This window comes from Centropristis striata, chromosome 19 (genome assembly GCF_030273125.1).
Source record: "Centropristis striata isolate RG_2023a ecotype Rhode Island chromosome 19, C.striata_1.0, whole genome shotgun sequence".
NCBI classification, from domain to species: Eukaryota; Metazoa; Chordata; class Actinopteri; order Perciformes; family Serranidae; genus Centropristis; species Centropristis striata.
Window position 1 is genome coordinate 23,101,943 of NC_081535.1, and position 24,824 is coordinate 23,126,766.

Sequence of the window (24,824 nt, forward strand, 5' to 3'; positions counted from 1 at the left end):
AAGCGGAAATAAGAAGCGTTTTGCTCACATTTCAAGCTACAAGGGGAGAGGGAGCTCACTGCTGCTGCTGCTGCTCTGCGTCTACAGTAAGAGGAGGAGAAAGTGTGTTTTTACTGCACGAAAAGACGCATGAAACCGCAGACATGTGTGCGTTAAGACTTGTAGCCTGTCGAGCGCTCTGCAGGTATGCTTCAACCTAAACACAACTCAATATCTGCCATGTTTACTGTGTTTGACTTTGACTGCCTGAGTGACTTACTGCTACTTTAAATGCTCTTAATTTGTAATTGATGTGTATTTCCTGCATCACGTATTAATCATAACAAGGTATAATAGTGTAGTGTAAGTGTGTATATAAGTGTTTGGAGTTCCTTATTTTAGGGTATAAAGTGGGAGAAAGCATGAGAAGTTTGTGATGAACAGCTGTCCTGGACTAAAGTCCCCCCAAAACAAACAAAAAAACTAAAAACCCAACAAAGAAATCGACCGATTTGTCAACTAACCAATTAAGAAGGGGCAGCCCTAATAAATATATAGGCTACTATTAAAAAGTATATTTTTCATGATTTGTATTATTCTCTCATTACCTATGAATATTGGTATTGTGTATCGTTATAACTACTATCACTTATCAGTATTACTATTACTGATTGTGCAACTTACTGCTACATGTTACCAAATCAAATCAAAATTGCTTTATTTGTCCCCAAGGGGAAATTCAGTTAGTCTGTTAGCTCTTGACGAATTAGACAGCCTGATGGCTGTAGGAGTAAAGATCTTTTAAATCTGATTCATTAACTGATTAACTAATTAACTGCTCTTAATTTGTAATTTATGTATATTCCGTGTCACCCCTTAATCATAACAGGGTATAATAGTCTAGAAGTGTTTGAAGTTCCTTATTTGAGGGTACAAAGTGGGAGAAAGCATGAGAAGTTTGTGATAAACAGCTGTACTGGACTAAAGTAATTCTTAGTCAAGTTGACTAATACTCAACTAATCGATAAGATGATTTAATTGCTCAGAAAAACATGCAAATGCAGCACTTTAATACGTTTGTTTACCAGATGTGTGCGAATAAGTTCTTGCAATTAGTCTTTCAGCATAAAATAGACAACATAAAAAGTCTATAAGAAGGGGCAGCTTTTTTTAAAATTATTTTTTAAATGTATTTTCACCATGATTTGTATTATTCTCTGATCACATATGAATATTGGTATTTTTATTGAAAATAATAAATATTGTTTGTATATTGCTTTAAAAGCTACTCAAAGATACTTACTATGAAACAAACAGAAACAAGAAACTAAACAAAATCTAAAAACTACTAAGGACAGTAAAAGCAATAACATTAAGTACATGGATAACATTGTATCTGCTATCACTAGTATTGCTATTACTATTATATTATATGATGATGAGTTATTATTATTAGACTTGTTACATAGAATATACTGTTTAAACCTATGCTACAAATATTCAAATTGAATATTAATCGTAAGAATATACTAGAAAAAAAAGATAATTTCCCATCCTTTTTTTATGTGTATGTACAAGAATGCTTTGGATTGATGCAGCCAACTTTCTTAAAAAGAAACCAAAAGTGAGTGTTGAATAACATTATTTGATGTAATGGTATATTTAAGAGATAAGCTTGAAAATAACCTGCTGTATATATTGCAACCAATTCTTATCTTATAAAACTCCATATATTTATAGGAAAAAAGCCAACCTTCCTACACTTTATTAATTAATTTAAACCATATGGCATTAGCTTATCTAAACAAAATGAAGAGATTTCAGTTATTAAATTACTATTCATAATAGGATGCATAAAACACAAACTCTGACATATATAATCTAAATATGTTTGTTTTTTTATATTGTCTACATATCTGTTTATTAATATATCTTAATATAAAAGTGACACCTTCCGGCTGCCAGTAATTTAAAAAATCACAGAAATGTCAATATAAGTTTTGGCAGCCATTATTCAGCTGCCATACAAATTATCCCACACTTTTATGATCTTGTTTTGAAAGGCTTCCGCTTCCAAGCCGTGAAACTCGACTCTGAGTGGACCCACGTCTAGAAAAGGTCGCCGCTTAGCATGGAAGAAATGCGGAGCACTTTTCATGTCTGACTTTGAAGAATTTATTGCTTTCTGTCGTGCCAGCTGTTCGGTTATATCTGAACTGTAATACTGTTTGAAACCGGGATGTCTAATCCTCCATAGCGTCTTTAAACCTCTCCTGAGGATGACCATACAGAACGGCACCGTGATATCAGCCAGAGACTGCTCTCAGGCCGGGAGTAAGAGAAACACACTGAGATGGGACCTGACTCCGGATGACATCAGGACCCGGACAGACATCTTGATTAGCAGGGTAAAGAAGGTCTATGATGACATTGGATCTCTAAAGACAGAAAATGTCTCCGTTGAAAACACTCTGGGACCTCTGGCTCATGCCAAACTGGATTATGCATGTAAGTGGATACATGTGATGTTGTACAGTTTTCATTTGATCCTACTAACAAAGATTATCTGTGTAGCAACATACTTGTGCCATAGAGCTTTATTGTTGTCCAAAGCTATTTTTTTTGTTTTCTTATTGTTTTTTTTTTTAATCAGTCTCACATGCATCTAAAGGTTTTTCCACACCTGTGCTGCCAGTCTGGTTACACCGGACTCGCTTCATTTTCCCCCTTGGTGCAATTTCTTTTTTGGCTGGTGTGAACTCAGTAATGACACTCGGGTGGGGACCAAAATAATCGCAACAAGACCCTTTAAGGTTGTGGTCTCTCGAGCTGGGCCCAAACAAACTCTGGAGCACTTTGTTTATGGTGTGGAAAGTGATCCGACCTCAGTCTGACCCCATCACCAGGTGCACTCAAGTCCCTGCAGCCAGGTGTACTTTGTATAGCAGGAAAACTATAGCAGCTTGTATATTAGTAATATCCATATGGTAGTATCTAGCGGGAGAATTGCAACAATATTTCTCTTGCAGAAATAGCTCCAGTCCAGAATACAGGACCTTCTTACAGCATTACTGTATTCACTGTCTTGCTCTGCCCCAAACACAAGATGTTCTCTTGATGTGTTTTTCTTCACTTGGATTTTTTCTAAGGCTCAGATATTACACAGTCATCAACAGATTCATACCAGAGCATCCAAACTACAGGTATTAAAACGCTGTAAATATGACCTAAAGCACCAAATCAAAGTAGAAATAGTCCACAGTTTACTCCAGGTTCAGTAAAGTTTGCTAAAAACTACAGTGCCCAGCTGTGGAAATCATGGAGCCTTTTTTTCCCAATATGATTATATATTTGGGAGCTGTTTTCGAAGATTAACATCTTCATCTTCAGAAGTCAAAAAGTACTGGAAGAGAGACTAATACATAGTTGTTGAGTTTTTTTGTGTGGGATTTGTAGACAAGAATAATATACACGGTTGCCCATTAAGTTGGATTAAAATATTTTTTGCCTCTTTTTTATGAAATGATTGTGACATTGTGATTTATTATTGACAGATAAAGTGAAAATGACAGTGAAACACAATCATAATGAAAATGAAACCACAATTAACAGAATATTGTGTCTGGAAACAAAATTATTCCAACTTCACAGTGTATATTAACACGTTCTTCTTGCATACATTTTCCAATGTTGCACAAATCATAGTTCAATCATTTGTTTTGTTCCCTCAGCATCGCTCCATGTCCTCGATTTCCCCCAGTACGTCTCTCCTTGTAAAGAGGTTCGTGCAGCGAGCACAGAGGCAGACAAGAAGCTGTCCGAGTTTGATGTGGAGATAAGTATGAGGGAAGATGTGTTCAGAAGGATTACAGCGCTGCAGGTACGCCTCATGTCACATCCACCTGAATATACACATTACTCATAACAGGAAGGAGGCGAAGATTGATATAAAACTGTCCTCTAATCAAACCTCTAAAGATAATAATAAGGTGTTAAATTAACATAATTGTGTGAGGATTTGATGCATTTATCACAGCAGTTATGCCAGTGATAGATTATTTTCACATTTTATATCAGCCAGGGGGCAACAAGATAGATGTGCAGGGACTGAAGTGTTGATAGCACACTCTCATTTGACCCCAGCACTGGTTCTGATTTAGCTTCGGAAAGAAATTTAATCTGACCTACTTAGTGTAAGCCATGTGGGTTTTTTCTACACAACAGTAGTGGCTGTGGCTGTAAATAGAGATGAATGCATTTTGCAAAATGAAAAGAATTGTCTTCATTGATTATTTTTCGACAGAAAAAGCACCAAGACAATCTTTCAGCCGAAGAAAAGAGATTCTTGGACAGACTTGTTACGTTAGGGAAGAGGAAAGGACTGCACCTGAGTAAAGATATACAAGAGGTAATGCAACATGTGGTCTGATTATGAAAGAGTTTTCACCATATATATTACATTTGTATTACATTAGAGAGTTTTACTGTAGATATTAGATTAAAAAAAAAAAAAAATTCTATTAATAGCATCAGAATGCATCAGTTATCGGCCACTACATTAGGTTGCTAGTTCTAGGACCCTCTTTTGCCTTCAGAACTGCCTTAATTCTTCGTGGCATCTGTTCAACAAGGTGCTGGAAACATTCCTCGGACATTTTGGTCCATATTGATTTGATAGCATCACACAGTTGCTGCCGATTTGTCAGCTGCACATCCAGAAGGAGTTCTACTGGATTGAGATCTGGTGACTGTGGAGGCCATAGAAGGACAGTGAACTCATTGTTATGTTTGAGAAACCAGTTTGAGTTGATTTAAGCTTTGTGACATAGTGCATTATCCTGCTGGAAGTCCACTTTGGTCGTAAAGGGACGGACATGGTCAGAAGCAATACTCATGTAGGCTAAATATCCCCCTCACCATAACACCACCACCACCAGCCTGAACTGTTGATACAAGGCAGAATGGATTCATACTTTCAATTTCTTTTTTACGACAAATCGAAGTCTTCTGTCGTCCAATTTTGGTTAGCCAATTTTTCATGCCTATATGCATTGAGTTGCTGCCATGTAATTGGCTAATTAGATATCTGCATTCATGAGCAGTTGAACAGGTGTACTTAATAAATTGACCGGTGAGTGTGGCTTTAGTTGTGGATGAAAAGATTAATCAAGTCTCTTATTTTGAAGTTTGATTGTTACTTCTCTGTTGTATTTCTATTTGGACAGAAAAACAAATGTAATTCTTCAATAATCATGTCACAAATCGATTTCAATTTTCCTTCGTTTCTCTCCCCCTAAGGAAATAAAAAGGACCTCCAAGCTCATAAGTGAACTCTCCATAGAGTTCAACAAGAATCTGAATGAGGACAACACGTTTCTTGTTTTTACTGAGCGTGAATTGGGTACGTTTATATGCATAACTCTGTGTTTTATAGTGAATCTGCTTTAACTGTTTTTGTTCATACTGCTGCACCCTCTTCTGCTCAGGTGGCCTCGCTGATAGCTATCTCAACGGCCTGGACAAGACAGCAGATGGGCGGTATAAAGTGACACTTGAATATCCCCACTACTTCCCCCTGATGAAGAGGTGTCATAATCCTGAGACCAGGAGGAGGATGGAAACAGCTTTTCACAGCAGGTGTAAAGAGGTACTTTAGTGGAGTCTGATGATAAATCTGTGCTCCCAACATTTCCCCGAACACAGCCGGACCTGTCTGTTTTTAACTTCCGTTCATGCATAAACACCTGCGGCTCTGCCTGTCACAGGCTCTGTTTTAATCCTGACAGGAGAAATATTATACTCGTTTTCAGGTTCATACTTACATTTCGGGTTTCTACTAAAATGTGTTTACATGCTTTTCTAACACTGTCCTTCTTAATAAACAACCAAGATACCAAAAAAGTTGGGACATTGTCTAAAATATAAATTAAACCGAATGCATTAAATTGCTATTCCTTTTTGCCATAATTCAACTGAAAACTGTACAAAGACAATATTAAATGTAACTAGAAAATTTCTAAAGAAATTTTGATTGTGTGCTTGCCTCTGGACCATCATTCTCGTGGCTCAAATCAACAGTCAAACTGGGACTCTGTCCTGAGTTCACAGACACCTCATACAAGTCTGTAGGACAAACGGTTCACAAGTTAGTAAAAGGGGGCGTGGTCACTCAAAGGGGGCGTGGCTTGAATCAGCAGTTAAACAGGGACTCTGTCCTGAGTTCACAGACACCTCATACAAGTATCTAGGAGAAACGGTTCATTAGTTATGAAAGGGGGTGTGGCTAATCAAAAAGGGCGGGAATTTATGAAACATTGTTATGTATAAGTGGTCAGTGATGAACCATCATCATGCTTGGCAAGTTTGAGGAAGATTGGACAATGTATGGTCAAGTTATAAGGTCTCATTTTTTATGAAAACACCATGTCAGTTGACTTAGAGTAAACTGACAGTTATCAGTTAGAATGTCTGTGTTGGAGGAGGGAGGGGGGAGGGGGGAGGCTTTGGTAGCTAAGCAACCAGGTGGCCAGGTGGAGTCGACCAATAAGAGCAGAGCAATCAACTGAAATTAACTGCTGTTGGAGACAGTTCCGCAGACAGAGGTGGACAAACTGAAAATTCTGGCCTTGAACAGAAAGCATTTTTGGCAAAACCATAATACCTATCATTGATCCGACTTCACTTTGAGCGTCCTGAGTTCTTCCTCAACGTCTACATATATTTTTTTTTAAGAAAAATGAAAAAATAGCTTTGTTAGAGCGTGCAACCTTCACATGCAGCGAGAATAAAAATAGTCCCGGTGAATAGTAGTTAGTGTGCTTTTGCAAGCAAGCACACAAAATAAGCCCACGGAATAACAATTAGTGTGCTTTTGCACACTAATTGCACGAGGCACTCATCCTCACTGCTTGCAGTGAAGATGAGTGCCTCGCTGCTCAGCCGTGGCACTAATAAAAATAAGCCCGGTGAAGAGTAGTTAGTGTGCTTTTGCAAGCAAGCACACAAAATAAAAATAGACCCGGTGAATAGTAGTTAGTGTGCTTTTGCAAGCAAGCACACAAAATAAGCCCGGTGAAGAGTAGTTAGTGTGCTTTTGCAAGCAAGCACACAAAATTATTTAATATTCAAACTGATACACTTTGGTTTTGGGGTGTTATTATTATTATTTTTTTGCACAGCATCCCAAGTTTATCTATACATTAATATATATATATATATATATATATATATATATATATATATATTGACTTATATTGACTTTCCAGAGCAGAGACATATTAAATTACTGCTAATGCAAACCAAACATTTCCTACTGCTGCTAGAACATTAAAAGCTTCCACCTGGTGAAACACAAGAAGAAGCAGCCTCAGTGAGCTGTTATATAAAGAGCTGCAAGTGACAGGCTGCACACCTGCAACTCCTCAGTAAGGAAACCAGCTCCTTGTGTGCAGCTTGCAAATCAGATCCTTGCTCGTAGAATTATAGAAAGGGGCCAATTATTTACTGACTTCTTTATTAAAGCAACATGTTTGGCTGCCCTGTAAACGGATACTGCAGCTGCTCTTTTGTTGCGTTTCTGACAAAGTAGCTGCTCAAGAAAGAGTTCGCTTTCACAAGAAATGCTGGTCTCTTAATATTAATCATCTGAACCCAAAATAGCTTCAGGGTGTTTTTTGCTCTTGCCACATTTAACTCACTTTTTTTTTTTGCTTTTTGTAGTATAACAAAGAGTATAACATATTTGTAATGCCATAAATAATGAAAATTATAATGAGGGAAAAACACAAGAAAATTCTTTGATACTTTATTTAACAAAAATTGAAATAAAAGTAAGTGCCCACAAGTATTAACAATATTGGGGAAAAACAAGGGCCCTACATGCTATGGGCTACATATTGATATACTCTATTAACATTTTGCAATCTCTCTTGTCCTCTCCTCTCTGTTCTATGTAAACAGTCTGCAGTTCAATCCAAGTTTCACTGAAGTTCTGTCATGTGTCTCTTGATCTCAGCTGAGTCATTAATGGCTCAGAGTGAAGAATTTAAATCTATTTAAACGTACGGTATCTGGTTAGTACGAACTGTTTATTTTACCAAAATCCTCCATTAGACTTGTCGAATAAAGTCATTCTGATGAAATATCACTCTTTTAAGATTGGAGTTGTTGTTTTTTCCTGCCAGAAGCATTAAACAAGTTTGTTAGACAATAATGTCTGTATTTAAAGTTTCTGGCTATGATCAATGGTGTAATTTTGGCTTCTTTTTTAAAGAAAAGAAAACATGTCTTTCACTTCTGTGTTCAGTTTAAACCACTCTAGGGGTTACCACCAGTTGCCACAGGTGTCGCCAAAATCAGCCAGGACTGAAATCTTGAGGATGACAATTTTAATGAGCAAAATTACATATTTTGTACCTAACCTGCACATCTAATTCTACCACCTTCCCTCTCTTTCAGGTAAACACAGCGATCCTTGAACAATTAATCCAACTGAAGGCAAAGGTCGCAGACTTATTAGGTTACAGCAGTCATGCGAACTATGTGCTGGAGATTAACATGGCCGGGACCGCGAGCAATGTGTCTGACTTTCTAGGTATGACACCTCTGACATGTCACCTCTTGGGCACACATGCACACGTACGACACGTGTGTACTTTAAGATGGAGACTTACACAATCTGATAACAGCTTTACATTACAAAATAATAGTCACTGCATAGATGGAAGGGTCTTAACTAGAAGAGAGAAATGCTACACCTCATGCCTGCTGCATGTGAAGGTTGCACTACATGCCTTTCTCATGTAATGTAATAAGACAGTCATTTATAGCTCGTAATCATGGTCATATCATCACAAGGTAGAAGTGGCTGAATGAGTGTGATTTGTGTCTTGTTTTATAGTATAAATCTGTATTATTTGACCATGAATGCTTCTTTTTTTCCACCTTTACAGACACATTCTACGAAACACTGAAGCCCATTGGGATCAAGGAGAGGAAATATATTCTCGCACTAAAGAAGCGGGAGTGCTTGATGAAGGGCTTCCACTTTGACGGACAGATCAATGCCTGGGACTTACCCTACTACATGAATCAAGTGGAGCAGTGCAAGTTCGCCGTGAACAAGGACAAACTGATTGAGTATTTCCCGCTTGACGTGGTGACAGAAGGACTGTTTGGAATCTACCAGGAGCTGCTGGGTCTCACGTTTGCCGAGGTCGAACACGCTCACGCATGGCATGAAAATGTCAAGCTTTTTTCAGCCCGGGACACTGAAACAGGAGAGGAGATCGGCCAGTTCTACCTGGACCTGCACCCAAGGTGATCTGTTAAAAGTGATCTTTTTCAAAACCAACATGGCTCAGTTCAAAATTTTGTTTCAAAACAAAACTTCTCATCTCTTCTCTGACATGATTTTGACATCAGATGATTTGCTGCCACTAAATTTCATAGTGATGTTTGTTCAAACAGAGAGACTGTTGTCTCATCTGTCACTGGATTTAAATTTAAAGTGTGACGGCTGCAGTTTACAAAAATTTGCATTATGGATCCATCTGCTGTTTTTTTTTAGTTCTTTTATTGATTATTGTATAGATGTATTGACAGAGTGTCAAAAAATATGAAAAATTATATTATTATTATTATTATTATTAATCTTATTATTATTATTATTAATATTATTATTATATTAAACATTATTAGTATAGCAACTTCCAAGACATATTCACAATGTGCTGTACAACAGCAAAATCCAAAAACAAAATCCAATAATTAAGGCATAATAAAAAGAATATATGTATGTATGTATGTATATATATGTATATATATATATATATATATATATATATATATATATATATATATATAGCAGTAGCGTCATAGTCTGTTATGATTTTTTTCTGATTCTTTAAATTAAAATTGATTATTAGTTATTATGAGTGTCATATAATTATAAAAAAGCCAATTAGAATTGTCCAGAGAGCAGGATTCATAATAATACAATTTTGTTTAGATTCTTTGATAATAATCATAATAATAATAATAATAATAATAATAACAATACACTATTGTAAACAGAATCAAATAAAATATTCAAATGCAATAAAAGTAAATAAAGCCATAATAAAAAGAAAATAGCAGTAACAATATTTATGATTATATTATATTTGATTGATTCTTTAATATAGAAATTGAAAATTTTGTGGGGAAAAAAGAAAGAAAAAAAGGCAATTACAATTTTCCTGAGGCCAAGATAATAAATAATAAGAATTATTATTGATAATAATAATAATAATGATACTAATAACAAAAGTCTTTATTTGCAAAGCTACTTTCAAAACATAGTGACAAAATGCTTCACAACCGGAAATATAAAAACAGAATCCAATAAAGTAATGGCATATTAAGAAGACCATAGCAGTAAAAATATATTTAATAATAAAGCAAGGTATTAATTAAGTAAAAGAGATTTAAAAGAAGACAGAGATGTTGCGTGTCTGACCATTCCAGAACGACCCTGAGAGCAAAGGTCCGGTCACCCCTGGTTTTAAATCTTGATCTTGGAATCTCTTAAAGAGACTCACTGGAGGATCTCAAGCTCCATTTAGGCTTATATGGGATTAAACATTTATTGACATACTCCGGGGTCATCTAGGCCTTAATTAAAGTCTTAAAATTGATTCTAAAACTCACAGGTATCCAGTGTAATGAAGGTGAAAGCGGGGTTATGTACTGTTTTGTTAGAGTTAATTAGAAGTCTGGCGGCAACATTTTGAATTAGCTGAAGTCTAAAAGGTTGTGTTTGTGTAAGCATGAGTAGAGTGAGTTACAGTAGTCTAGACAGGACGTGATGAAAGCATGAATGACAATTTCTTAGGAGACAGAAAAAGATTGGATCTTAAAGATGGTATGTAACTGTTTTAAACAAGACTGGAAAACTATTTTACTGCCTTTTAAATGTCTTGTTTTGTCTGAGCAGTTCCATAAATACATACATATTCAATTTACAATCACAACTGAGAAGCTGGAACTTGGGAATGTGGCGCATTTGTGCTTGAAAATTTAATTTAATTGTTCATTTAATCATCGAAATTGTTGTTTTCGATGACTAGAGCTCTTCAACTTTGAAATAAAATTTGTGATAATGCTCAGATTTGGACATTTGCAACCTTATCTTGCACCAGGGAAGGAAAGTATAGCCATGCAGCATGTTTTGGACTGCAACCCGGCTGCAGAGGACCTGATGGAAAACGCAGGCTTCCAGTGGCGGCCATGGTGGCTAACTTTACCAGGCCCAGAAAAGGTTTCCCCTCTCTCCTCCAGCACCATGAAGTGGAGACTTACTTTCACGAGTTTGGTCATGTTATGCACGAGCTCTGTTCCAAGGTAGGCCACTGTGATCATGATTTTAATCATTTGATCACTTTATATTGTTTATTAATTAGAACAATAAAGGTTGAGCTTTTCCTGTGTTTGTATCAGACCACTTTCTCAGACTTCAGTGGGACTCAGGTGGAGACAGACTTTGTGGAGGTGCCTTCACAGATGCTTGAGAACTGGGTTTGGGAGAAGGAGCCTCTGAGAAGAATGTCTCGACACTACAAGGATGGCACCCCGATCCCAGAAAACCTACTCGACAAACTCATTGCATCCAGAGTCGCCAACACTGGTCAGACATATTCTGACAACAAAAATATATAAAACTATAGAATGCATACAGAAATCAAGGATCTCTGACTTGTTTATCCTCTTTAGGACTGATGAACCTGCGTCAGGTAGTCCTCGGTAAAGTGGATCAGTCGCTACACACCAGCCCCCATGCAAACACAGCTGAGGTGTTTGCAACACACTGTCAGGACATCCTGGGTGTTCCTGCTACTCCAGGTCAGGACAGCAACAGCAGGAGCATTGCAAGACAATTTTTGGCTATTTCGCATATATTTACAAACTATATGTCTGGAGATATTTTTATCAGTGAAGAGAATTAATTTTCTCCTTTGAGAATTAAATTGTTACATTTTAAATACAATAAACACCCATAGACTGTATAAAACATGTGGGCATAGCCTCCGATTCTGAAGTGCCTCAAATCTGCATTATTTCTTAAGGGCCAGTATGGGGGGACTCCACTGGTTGCAAAAAGAAGTCAGGTTTAGTTTAAGTTTATGAAAAAATGACCTTACTTCTCACTTGATTTATTACCTCAGAATTTTTAATAATGAGTTCATGGTCTCAGTTGTTAGTTTTCAAGTATTTTTCAATACAGCTTGATGTTCATTTTGCAATGTTATGGCCCTATTTAAAATGAAATGTACAAAAAAGCATGGTATAGAGGCATATCCAGGGCACAATGTACGTTTATAAAGCTGTGAATTTGTTTTTGTTTAAATTTCAAATCATAGGGCAATTCCAACACAGCATCCTCTGGTTTTCAGTCAAATTCACCCACTATTTTAATATGGTCTCTACTGGTTCCAAAAACATAAAGGTGGTGGCTTCAAAATTTCATGTTGGCCACATTTACTGCTTTTATATAGTCGTTATGTAAATACCTCACTGTGGACAGGCAAGGTTTGTGTTCCGTTTCTTTTGCGACCTTTTCTTTTTGGAACGTGTGTAATGATATAAAACAAAGACTGTTTGATGTGGTGACAAAGCTCTGTTCTCTGCAGGTACCAATATGACGGCCAGTTTCAGCCACCTGGCTGGAGGATATGATGGTCAGTACTACAGCTATCTATGGAGTGAAGTCTACTCCATGGACATCTTCTTCAGCCGTTTTAAAAAGGAAGGCATCATGAATCCAAAGGTTGATGTGATCATAGTTTTATATCCTGTATATATCTCTATATTTGTCAGGACACATCTCACTTTTTGTGGAAAATCTTAATCAGGTTGGAAAAGAGTACAGACGGGTGATTCTGGAAGCTGGAGGCTCTGTGGATGGCGTGGACATGCTGAAAACTTTCCTCGGCCGTGGTCCATGCCAGGAGGCCTTCTTTCAGTGCAAAGGACTGATTCAGTCACAGACGTTATAATTTCTTATATTCTTTAGGTGTCAAAGCAGGGTATATTTTTAACTGTCTGGATGCAGGGCTTTGCTTAAAGTAAATTCCTACTTTGTTTAGTTTTTCTACTTGATGTTTTCTTGGCATTTGTTCAAATGTACAGTAGATCATTGAGGGTCTCCTGATTATATGTAAAACAAGTCAAATTGAGAAAAGCAAAGGTGTTGCTAATAAAATTAACAAAGGTTTTGCTTTATTTAAGTGTCCCAGTAAGCCATAGCAAAACACAGCCTGCACAATACACTGCCCCTGAAAACAAAACAGTAAATTGGAAATCAGCCACCATTAATTCAATTATTCATACCTTTATTTTTGCTACTGTGATATGTGAAAATGTCTTCTGTGAAAAAGGCATAGTGTGTGTACAGGTGCAAGTTATCATTGTAAAATGTGTTATTAGTAGATAGTATTTTAGAAGATGATCAAAAATCTGTTGGAGATGGTTTTACAAACTAAATGGTCATTGCATCTTTTGGAGCTTTGTTGTCCTGTTTTGGAGCCTTCTCTTATAGGATGAGACAATACAACACTTGTCCATTTATATGTTATTACAATATTAAAATACATATATTTACAGACATAGACTTGTATTGATTTGGTGCCAAAGTTACCAAAAGATTTGACAAATGTGAAATGCACAAAGTCTAACATTCAAAACAAGATGGCTTAAAGTTCCACACTGTGAATGCCTGTGATATAATTATATCAGTTATTTCATTTCAAAGGAATTAGACTATCGTGATTTAAAAACAATGTATATCCAGAACTGGATTAGGGAAATGTATATAATATAATATCAATCAAATCAAATCAAAATTACTTTATTTCTCCCTGAGGGGAAATTCAGTTAGTTTTTGTTTTGTTTTTTAACTCTGGAAGATGATAATATTGACAGTAAGAGGAACATATTTACTTTTGATTTTGGGGTGCTGGAGTTAAAACGGTAAAGAAAAAATATTAACCATGGCACTAAACTTTCTGTGCAGAGAATTTAAATGTATATTTGTGTAGAATTTATATGAAAAAATATGCATTTTTAATTCAAGGGCTGAACTGTCCCTTTAAAATTCCCCTGTAAGGACTAAAGGTATTTGTACTCCAGGGACTGCACGTGAGAGCAAAATTAAACTGGTATGTGAGTTAAACATGGTTAAGAAAAATGTATGTTTTCCTTGGCATAATACTTTATGTTAAACTTGAGAATTAAGTAAAGACGTTAAGAGTTTACGAGAATTTGGATTTGGGGGTGAACTGCCCTTTTAAAATTCCCATGCAAGGGAGTTACAACACAGTACAGAAAAATGATATCCTTGGCATAATGTGCTGAGAATTGACACGTACATCTCTATTAAATGTATTTGAAAATAAAATGTGGATTTTAGATTTGGGGGTGAACTGTCATTTTAAAAATCCCCTGCAAGGAATATAGTTGTGTGCACACCAGGGGGCGCCACATGAAAACACAATTACTTGTTGATTAAGTTAAACACATTTTATACAGTCTATGGTTAAACATAGTAAAGAAAAATGTCTGTTTCCCTTGGCATAATACTTTATGTTCAACTTGAGAATTTATACATAAAGATTTTTGTTGTTGTTTGTTTTGGGTATTTTATAATTGTCCAGTTTAAATCCCCCTGCAAGCTATAAAGTTATATGTACACTAGGGCCACATGATAGCAAATGCTGGTATGCGAGTTAAAACATAATAAAGAAAATGTTATATTATCCTTGGCATAATCTTCTGTGTGCTGATAATTTATATGTATAGAATTCATATGAGAAACAATGTGGACTTTAGATGTGGGTGAACTGTCCTTTTAAAATCCTCCTGAAAGGGAGTTACAACACAGTAAAGAAGATTGTTATCCTTGGCATAATGTGCTGACGCACATATCTATTAAATTAATATGAGAAAAATGTGGATTTTACATTTTGGGGGTGAACTGTCCCTTTAAAACCCTCCTGCAAGGAATAAAGTTATATGTACACCAGGGGGAGCCACACGATTGCAAATACTGATCTATGAGTTAAACAGTAAGGAAAAACAATATATCTTTGGTACTTTCTGTGCTTCTGATTTTTTTGGTTGGTGATTTGAATAAAAATACTTGACTGATATGAATGACCAAACGGTTATTAGTAGTGTGTAGACCTTTATGTACACATGTAGTTAAATAAAATGTTTTTTGCCTGGTTCTAGTTTGTTTAAAGCAGGGCCCTCAAACTCAAAATATCTGGGGGGCGCTGGAGGCAGTATCAAAATGACCAAAAAAGGACACAAAATTACTAAATAAAGACACAAAATGACAGAAAAAAACTAAATTACTTAAAAAAGACACAAAATGACTGAAAAACACTAAATTACTTAAAAAATACACAAAATGACCCAAAAAGACACAAAATTACTAAAAAAAAAGACACAAAATGACAGTAAAAACTAAATTACTTAAAAAAAAGAAACAATATGACCAAAAAAAGACACAGAATTACCAAAAAATACACAAAATGACCCAAAAAATACACAAAATTACTAAAAAGACACAACATTATTTAAAAAAGACACAGAATTACCAAAAAAAATACACATTACCAAGAAAAGCAATTAAAGGGCCTTACCATAGGTCCTTACACACACACACTCAACACGATAAAGTGCCATTAATACATGAAACTGAAATTAAACTTTCATATCAAGGTGGGGGCCACAAAATATCGTCACGAGGGCCGCAATTGGCCCGCGGGCCGCCAGTTTGAGACCCATGGTTTAAAGACTAGACGGAAACAGACCGAAATAAAATGTTGTTTAGGAAGTAGATACAGGGGAAATTTAGTAAAAGTGTCCGGGTGAGATAGTGAAAGCATCATCACGGGGGTTCTGGTCGCTGTTAAGCTGGGGAAGGCGACTTCTGGCGGCCAGCCTCCTCCTCCTCCTCCTCCTCCTGCTGCTGCTGCTCCTGCTACATGTAGGCACAGAGGTCGCAGTCAGAGAGAAGAAACCCTCCACCGCTTCATGTTGCTCTCAAACAGCCTCAATGTAGCTTCACTCGACTCTTGTCAAAGCTGCGCGATTAAAGGAAAAAGGAGATAATGAGTGAAAACATCTGGGTGCGGCACACTTTACACCAAAAGGTTTCTCTCTGCCGGAGGTCGTCCGCATTTCTGCCTTTTGTATTTCCTTGCTGAATGTCGTGGACATTTTGGATTTTTTTTTTAATGTCAGTGAGTCTTACCAACTAAGGACTGTTTTTTCTTCTGTCTTCGGTTAGTTTGTTTGAGCAAGGTTAATACTTTTAAGTCTGAAAACAACAGGGAAAGACAACGTTAAACAACTTGCTGCTTGCTGAGGAGAAATGTGCGGACGAGTTGCTTTAAGGGGGCAACGTTAGCTAGCAAACACTAGCATATTGAACTATCCTCAAGCAAAGCTAGCTAATGGCCGCTTCTTAACATATTTTTTGGATTGTATCACCCAGCCCACAACCTGGACACCGTTAAATGAGACGCTGATTCGACTATAATTCAGGTAAGTCTCTTTTATTTGCTTTTTCTGTGTGCGGGGCCCCATAACATACAACATGCTAACATCAGTGCTAGCTGCGTAACCTAGAACCGAAGAGGTCCCATTCTGTCCGACTTGACTTTAACATTAAATTAATCAATATCAACACTTTAATTATCGTGTTAAAGCCTTTCTGTTTTTTGTGATGGTTGTGCTCATATTCACCTTCTTATATAATAGTGATTTGAGGAGGGTAACAGGAGATTAAAGCAGCTGTCTGGTCAACAGCTGTACATGGCTGCACAATTTCAATGTTGCCTCCCTGCTTTTTATCCATTAAGAACCAGAATAGAATAGAGTGTTTATTGTCATTGCACGGTAGTATAAAAATACGTTAGCACAACGAAATTGAGGCACAGCTCTCCCGTCAGTGCAAAAAAGATACATATTAATTAAATAGCATGCACCCATCAAACAAACAAACGAAAAAAAAGGACATCACACAAATCACAAAAGTAAGGGACTGTAAACAGAGACACATTGTAAAGGAAAAAACTATTGCACATGTCACACAGAGAAAAATCTTATTGCACCTGTTCCACAGTAAAAAATAAAGCCTAATGCACATGTCATACATGAATGTACACGAATGTTAAACGATGTGGCTGAAACGGCACGAGTGTGTCAACTGTTTCCGTTTAACAAGGCTATAGCCCTGTTGTAGAAACTGTCCCTTAGTCTGTTTGTCCGTGTTTTAAGCATCCTGAGACGTCTGCCATAGGGACAGCAGCTGGAACACTCGGTGTCTTGGGTGTGTACTGTATATGTAACGCAGTTTAGTTGATTTTAAAGTGAATAGGATGGGTATTTTTTTTACTGCCATGCCCTATAATGTTAACATAAGAGCTGCAGTGCAACAACAACAACAGCAGCAGCAGCAGTCACATCTTTTGTTGCGGAGCACCTTCAGCAGCGTTTCGACGGACGGACGGTGGAGATCAGTGTGCTGCTCCTGTACCCTCAACGTATCGGTGTTTTTATTTTCTCACCACTTCACTAATCAGATTACTATCCCCCCCTACTTAACTTCAATGTTATTTAATCCTGTTAAGATTTGAGATAGATGCCGATCTGATCTCTAGGTTTTTTTGTTTAAAAAGATAAATAATGTTAGCAGCAAGTCCATCCATGTCCGTGGACTTGATTATTATTATTATTATTATTATTAATAATAATAATATTATTATTATGATTATTATTATTATTATTAATAATAATAATATAATAATAATAATAATCAAGTCCAATAATAATAATATTATTATTATTATTATTATTAATAATAATAATAATAATAATAATATATTTTTTAATTTACTTATTTAACCGTATGTCTCTCAGCCCGGAGAAATCTCATGAAATAATGACGCAAATGGCGCTCAGGAGAAAATACAGCAAGCCTGTGATTCATTCAGTTTAATATATATGAATGCTTGGTGGTTTTAACACATCAATGGCAGCATGACATTATACCTGCAGTGTGACCCAAAACCATTATTATCTTTATATTATCACGCAATACAAATCCATCTCAACTAGCCTCTAGCAAATTGGCTGCTTAATGCTGCAAAACAAATAATATAGCATATTCAAATACACATTTTGCAGGTATTTATGCATCAGATGGATGAATCTCCTCCACCTGCTTGTTAAAATCTGCATGCCTTAAAGCTCAAACCTTGAATTTCATGACTGGCATGCAGTAAAACAGATCCAGTATCTGATTGGCCTTAAGGTCATTCTTGCTGTTTTAAAATGTAAACAATGACTGGGCCATATCAGCTGCCACTTGTCACTGTTGAAGGCCAGAAATTTGAGAGCTGATGGCCAGCTGTTTTTAGATGTTTATTGAGTTATTCATAATAATATTGACTGATAGTGTGCATAAGATGGCATTTCAGTATCTCCAGACTATGGCTGAGCGATATGGCCAATCTGCTATCTTGATATGAGTCATTTTAAAGCTTGATAACAATATATATCACTATATAGCATGGTTTTTGGTAATATATGAAATAATCACATGTTGAAGCCTATTTTTTGTACTCCTGTATGATGTAAAAACATGGCAAATGAAAAGTGCTGGGTATTCTCTCATTAAATTAAGTAGAATCATAGCATTGACCTGGATGATAATGTAAAGTGTGATGTAAGAATGAAACCACTATCTCCAAATTATATTCCCTCATCAGATTTATAGAAAAACTTGAGTTAGTATGTGCTTTAATTATTAATACTGTCAATGCAAACGTTGATAAATTGTCATAATGAATTATTACCCAGACCTACTCCAGAGTTTGCGATACACTTTTCAATTTTAGATGATTAATCTCATTATATGCAACACTGGTCTTCAATATACTTACTTCATAAATCGCAGAGATGTGCACAGTCTTACAGGAGTCTTGATATGTTTCCATTGAGGTGTTGGCGAACATTTAATTTATCAAGTTCCTCTTACGATCATTTACAACAGACCTTATCTCAAATGGAAGATAAGGTTCACTCTTAACAAAGGCTCTTTATTGCACTGTTCTTTTCTCACACTAGTGCCAAAATGGCATTGTCACAGATACACTTGCCCAATAGTTTGTTGTGCCACTTAGAGACGGAAAGAAAGAAAGCAAAGACTTCTACAATTGCCTTGTTTCCTTATCTTCATTATACACCTTTTCTTACCCTGGCTCCATAATGGTTAATACAAAGTCCTTAGTGCTTCCATTGTGATTTTTTTACTCATATCTCTAAATCATTTTTTGATTTGGACAAATAAAACTCTTGAAGGATTGAACATAAGTCACCCAGGTCAAAATAACAGCAAACCTGTTTATTCTCGATGACGATACCCTTCAAAGGCCTAATGAAATGGTGTCTTTACTAAGGTGATATAATTCCTGTTGAGGGAAAACAGTGGGTGATCATCCTGAACTCTGAGACAATGGGATATCAGTTTAGGAGAGAACAACTGTTTCATTTCATAAGGGTCAGAGATATGGATTTCTTAAAAAATTGTATTAAATTGATTTTTTTTACAGCTTAGTATTGGTGTTAAATGATTGCTAAACGTAGTGCTGTGAGCAAATGCATCGCTGCAACTGAAGATGTGTTTGACGAATGGTGCGTTATATCAGATAGAGATGTTTTTTTTTGTCATCTTCTTTTAATATTTCTGGTTGTGTGACCACATAGGTGCTCATTTCCTCTCCAAACTTCAGCAAGTCCAGCCTTGAACAGATTCTTATGCTGCTTCTTCTATTGTGGTGAAATGGAAGGAGAAATATGCCAGAGCAATGTGTCAACAATGAAGCTGTTGACGTGGACTGAAGAGCACGTGGTTAATGACTAAATACTCATGTGACATTGTTGAGTAGTTGCAGGTGATGGCGTGTTGCCATCACGAAGAAACCTGTGAGAAGATGTTGTCAAGTAAGGAAATGAGCCAATATAGACTGTAGTAGTGGCAGTTTCCAGTGTCACTGTGTTGATGTTTAGTTTTTCGATGGTAATGGCACAGTTAAATTATTGACAGTTTTCCTTCATATCTTTGTTTGAGCCAAAGCTGAATTCAATTTAATTTTCGGCTATCTTCTTCTTCATTACTGTTTTCCGTGCAGACGGATGTGTTTACTTGGTGTACTTGAATGGATGAATGAATTTGCTGGCTCTTCCTTTTCCCGTTGTTCTTGTTTAAAAGACAAATAGACATTTGGCAAGTTGTGAGACTTGAGTTTTTGTTGTGTAAGCAGCCCGTGCCCCCTTCCCTGTTGAAGCAGGTGCAGGGAAAGCTGTTGAATTTGTTTGTTTTACATTCATTAGTGGGCTAGCCTCAGACTTTTCTATGCCGAGTGTTGTTATTGCTTCTTTTTTGACCTGTGTAATAATAGTAATAGTAAAGTTTTGGACTGTTGGTTGGCCAAAACATTTAGTTTGAAGATATTGGCCTAGAAAATGATGACATTTTATGGACCAAATTATTTATCGGGAAAGTAATCCACATTAATTGTTAGTGAAAATTGTATTGTTACAACCCTAGAACAGGTTTCTAAAAAATGAGGATCATAAAGGCAGCCACCAATCAGTGTAAGCTCTCCCATAGCCAGTAAAATTTAAGGATCTTGTCATCGTGAAATACTTTAATGAATTTACACGTTTTGTTTTATATTAACACCACACCCCCACCAATAAATCTTCAACATGTGCGGCGCATTGCGTCATTGTAGAGATTGGGGACATGTGTGCTTTAGTGGAATCAGTGTGAAAAACAAGTCCAAAGGCACCATTGTAATATTAGCCTTAAATCTTGAATAAGCCCCATTTTAACTCAGATGATGATGTCATTTGGAGGTCCACCCAAGTAATGAATTTCAATTATTAAAGTTCTTGGCATCAGCTGCTTCTTTGTTGTCATTTCAAGTTTCCCAGAAACATCAACATTGTAATGGTCCATAGAAATGTTATCAGACCATTGCCGATGCCAAAGATGGTGTCCTATGCCTCATGTGATAAATGTAAGTGAACCTTTTCTTTTTAAGTTTTTGCTTTGTTAGTGACTGAAGGAAAGACAGAGCTGCTGTGTGTCATATGTTTCAATTTGGCTACAAGAGACAAAGAGTAAATATGGTTAAGATTGTCAGCCAACTTTTGTTTCACCACGCTACTGCTACTGTTACTGCTGCAAACATTTTCAGTGTTTGAACTGGTGTGTCATCTTTGTTTAAGATATTAGTAAAATGCACTGTTTATGCATGGGTTCTGGCTTTTTTGGGTGGGAGTTTGTCTGTGTTGTGTTTCCCCTTTGAACCTTTTCATGGCCTTTCCACAATCTTTCTGAACCTCTGAAGAGGATGGTGATATGTGTTTAACTGCCAAGGAGTGCTTGTTCGACTCCTCAGAGCAGGTGAAAGAATGCAGCAAAGTGAAAAACAATGGATGATTTGATGGCACGCAGTGACGAAAGTTTTGGTCATGTGATAAAGCAAAGTCATGGGATTAGTCAGCCACCTGAGAAAAACGAGTCATGGTCACTCATTGTCACTGCCATGTAGAAGAACAAGATCGCAGTGTTCTGGTATTTTTTCATCTTTTTGTGAAGATATTTGTTACCAAGGACATACTAACCGCTGTCTATGCACCCGCTGATGATTGGAGGTTGAGCCGAGTTTTCAGTGTCACAATAGTGCCTCATTCTTCATAAGGGTAGATCACCATGGTAACTAAAGCTGCACTGCTAAGTTGATCTGGAGGAGGCTATATTCAGACTAGGGATGTCCCAGGCTGATATTTATAATTTATAGCAACGTTGCAGTCCCACTGACCTTACTCAGGCAGTACAAAAAGCACAGACACACCACTGTCAGCTCTTTAAGGGACAGAGTTGTTCTAGCTTTGTGTGAAGTGTTAAACTTATTTCACTATTTCTTTCAAATGATACTAAATGCTGCCATTACTAGGGTTAGTCATATTTAGTTCTTTTGTAATATTCATTATTCTTTTCTCATATATTCATTTCAGAAAAAAGATTGGCCTATTTTATAAGCTATTGTTATTTAAGATTTTTTTTTTAATTTAAATGTGCATTTTATGGAGCAAGGTGCTCCTGTTATACGGTATTTATGTTCACTTAAACAGTTTCAATAAAACTACTTGTGACATGTCATATTTGGCTTTCACTTTGTGATTAAAGATATCGGGATATATATCGTATATCAATATTCAGCCTAAATGACTGGATATGACTTTTGGTCCATATTGCCCAGCCCTAGTATCGGTGTATATGCTGTCCAATATAAGCCATTATGAAAACTTTTTTCAATGTACAGAAAATGTTGCTTGGCGTGAATGGTGTTAGCTTTTATTTCTTTTGGATTGAAACTGAACATTAATGATGTTTATTTAGCTATTTATTTATTCCTATTTCTTCTGTATTTTCTCAGTTATCATGTATAATATTGGCTGGCAATATAATACATTGTTTTTATAATGTATAAATGTATAATGATAAATATTATTAAATAAAGTTTTGTGTTTGAGAAAGTAGCTCTCTAGTTACAGTTGCAGAGTGGTGATAAATCGTTACACAATCCACATTAAAAAAAGTTATATTTTCTTTCCAGCTAAAAAAATTACTATATCAGCCCAGTATCGGCATCGGTCTCAAAAATCCGTCAGGCTTTAATTTATATGTTTTGTGTGCGGCTTTACATGTTTTGTCAACATGCTTGTGGTGTGGTGATTTTGATTTACAATCTGGTGAAGGTCTGTGGGTCCGCAACAATATTTAACGACCACTTTGTTTTTCATAACGATAAATCAGTCATAGATATAAGCCCCATGTTTATGGATTTTTGTTCTTGGTCTGTTGCCCACTGCCTATTAAAGCTGACTTAACAAACAGCAGGTAATGTACTACATTATCTACACAACTGTAGATATCAGCATTGATTGAATAGCTTATTAAGTGCATTGAAGTCCTTTCATTCAATAGATGGATGGTCCAAAACAAGTTTTGCCGGCCTGTATAGTGATACCGTATTTGTGCAGAAATGTAAATCTGCATAATATTTGACATCAGTTTTAACATACATCTGTGCATTCAGTTTCTCCCTTATGATTTGCCTGCTTCAGTGACCCAGTTAGAAGAACATCTGTCTCTGCCTCAGTCAGTCTTGTTGTTTATCAGCAGATATGTCCATAAAGCCAAATCCTCCTTCAGTTTGGTGTCTGCCGGCTGATTAAGACACGACAGAGGAGCATGCTGTAACAGCTCCAATCTCCCCTATATATCACATGGAAAATTTGCATAAATCACTGATATAGAAATAATACGTATATGTCATGGAAGAATTTTGAAAGGGTTTTGATTACCAAAGAGGAAAGAAAAGTTCTGAGAAGCAAACCCTGCAAGAAATGGTCTGTTGAAATGTCAGCTACAGATATGCGTCATATCTCTGCTAAAAACTGCCTTCATTCTCTATAGCCTAGCAGATTTTTTTTGTGCTGTAAGCTGAACAATGCATTGTTTTAAGGCTGTCTACATATGATAAGCAGTCTAAGCTTAACTCTGTGCTGGCTTGAGCACAGAGTCAAACAATACCTCAGCACAACAGCAAAACAAGGCATGCAAAATTCATGCTGAAGAATAGTATAATATCCTGCGTCAGTGTTGTCATCCTCTGCCAGCTACCCTCACTGTTAGGAATCGTCAAAAAATGGAGTGGTGGAAACAACACAGATACAGTACTTGTCACAAACTTTAAATATTTGATGAAAAAATAGGCTTCTAACAAATTGCGATCGGCTAGCTCAGTTGAACATTATCATCACTGAGTTATCTGAACTGTTTCAAATAAAATGCACTGATAATTAAAATAAGGTTTGGGACAGTGGGTGGGCTCAGTGCAGCTTGGTTCATCCATATTCATGTTCATTCATATTCACTGCAGCAGAACATGCAGCCAAAAATACACCACAATATTTTATAAATATAATTTTCTCCATTTCCTTTTCTTCATTTTTTCCAGCTCACCATATTACTTTTGGCATTGTAAATACCTAAATTCTCAAGAAGATCAATACATTGATCTTATCCTAAATTGTATCCTTTTTTTCATCTATTTCGGTTCTTTGTTCGTGCTTCACAGATGGATTGGAAAAGTCAGTGTTAACAAAGGCTGTTGATAACCAGTTTCATTTGACAGGCTGCCAGGATTGATATCCCGATAGTCTTGAGTGATAAGGAGACACAGCATCTCTCTGCACAGACTAAGATATACCACTACTTATTCATGTTAGACTATTTTGTATTCACATCCATATGAGATGGATTGTAGCTCAAATCAGGTTGAAATGCTTCATGCATCTCACACATATGTTAAGTGCTCTTGATCAGATATTTCGCCCTGCTCCATATGCAAATTACTGTATACATCACTTCCACTTCCATGGACGACTGTTCGTCCTCAAAGACAAAACGATACACTGTCATTTGTTCTTGTCTTCCAGGCAGGGATCCATAATATTTGTTGTTGCTCAAGGGGATTGTGGTTTGTTGTCGCTACTTGTTTCACACAATCAGCGGCTGCAAAAATTACATTTAGGTTTGCTTTCAATACAACATTGACAAAATGGCCCTCCAGTGCGGTCTGTGTTGTATTTGACCACATATGTGTACATGGCCTCTGACTGCCTCCAATTGTTGCCTGAGTCATTGTGTTTCGGAT

At 36.6% G+C, this 24,824-nt stretch overlaps 2 protein-coding genes across 3 annotated transcripts in view; both read left to right on the forward strand.

The window, feature by feature from the left end:
• The first annotated feature begins 24 nt into the window (after nucleotides 1–24).
• Nucleotides 25–14,772, forward strand: nln (neurolysin (metallopeptidase M3 family)). Its single transcript, XM_059357991.1, has 13 exons — nucleotides 25–184; nucleotides 2,237–2,487; nucleotides 3,711–3,859; nucleotides 4,283–4,387; nucleotides 5,278–5,380; nucleotides 5,466–5,626; nucleotides 8,437–8,572; nucleotides 8,931–9,297; nucleotides 11,160–11,361; nucleotides 11,458–11,644; nucleotides 11,731–11,859; nucleotides 12,648–12,784; nucleotides 12,870–14,772. The coding sequence occupies exons 1-13, from the start codon at nucleotides 144–146 to the stop codon at nucleotides 13,011–13,013; spliced, it is 2,112 nt and encodes a 703-aa protein (XP_059213974.1). The 5' UTR covers nucleotides 25–143; the 3' UTR covers nucleotides 13,014–14,772.
• Nucleotides 14,773–16,002: 1,230 nt separating this feature from the next.
• The window catches only part of erbin (erbb2 interacting protein), a 58,550-nt gene continuing 49,728 nt past the window's right edge, over nucleotides 16,003–24,824 (forward strand). Inside the window, exon 1 of one of the 2 annotated variants that reach the window (XM_059357613.1) lies at nucleotides 16,003–16,569. The gene's annotated coding sequence lies outside the window, so the exon portion shown is untranslated. The remainder of the gene's footprint in view (nucleotides 16,570–24,824) is intronic. The other variant, XM_059357614.1, reaches the window with a different exon arrangement.

Bases quoted from the DNA above. Each gene is read 5' to 3' on its own strand.
- nln (XM_059357991.1), top strand. From the start codon at position 144: ATGTGTGCGTTAAGACTTGTAGCCTGTCGAGCGCTCTGCAG. The intron at 11,362-11,457 runs GTAGGCCACTGT...TGTTTGTATCAG, and splicing joins TGCACGAGCTCTGTTCCAAG to ACCACTTTCTCAGACTTCAG. The intron at 11,860-12,647 runs GTCAGGACAGCA...TGTTCTCTGCAG, and splicing joins GGGTGTTCCTGCTACTCCAG to GTACCAATATGACGGCCAGT.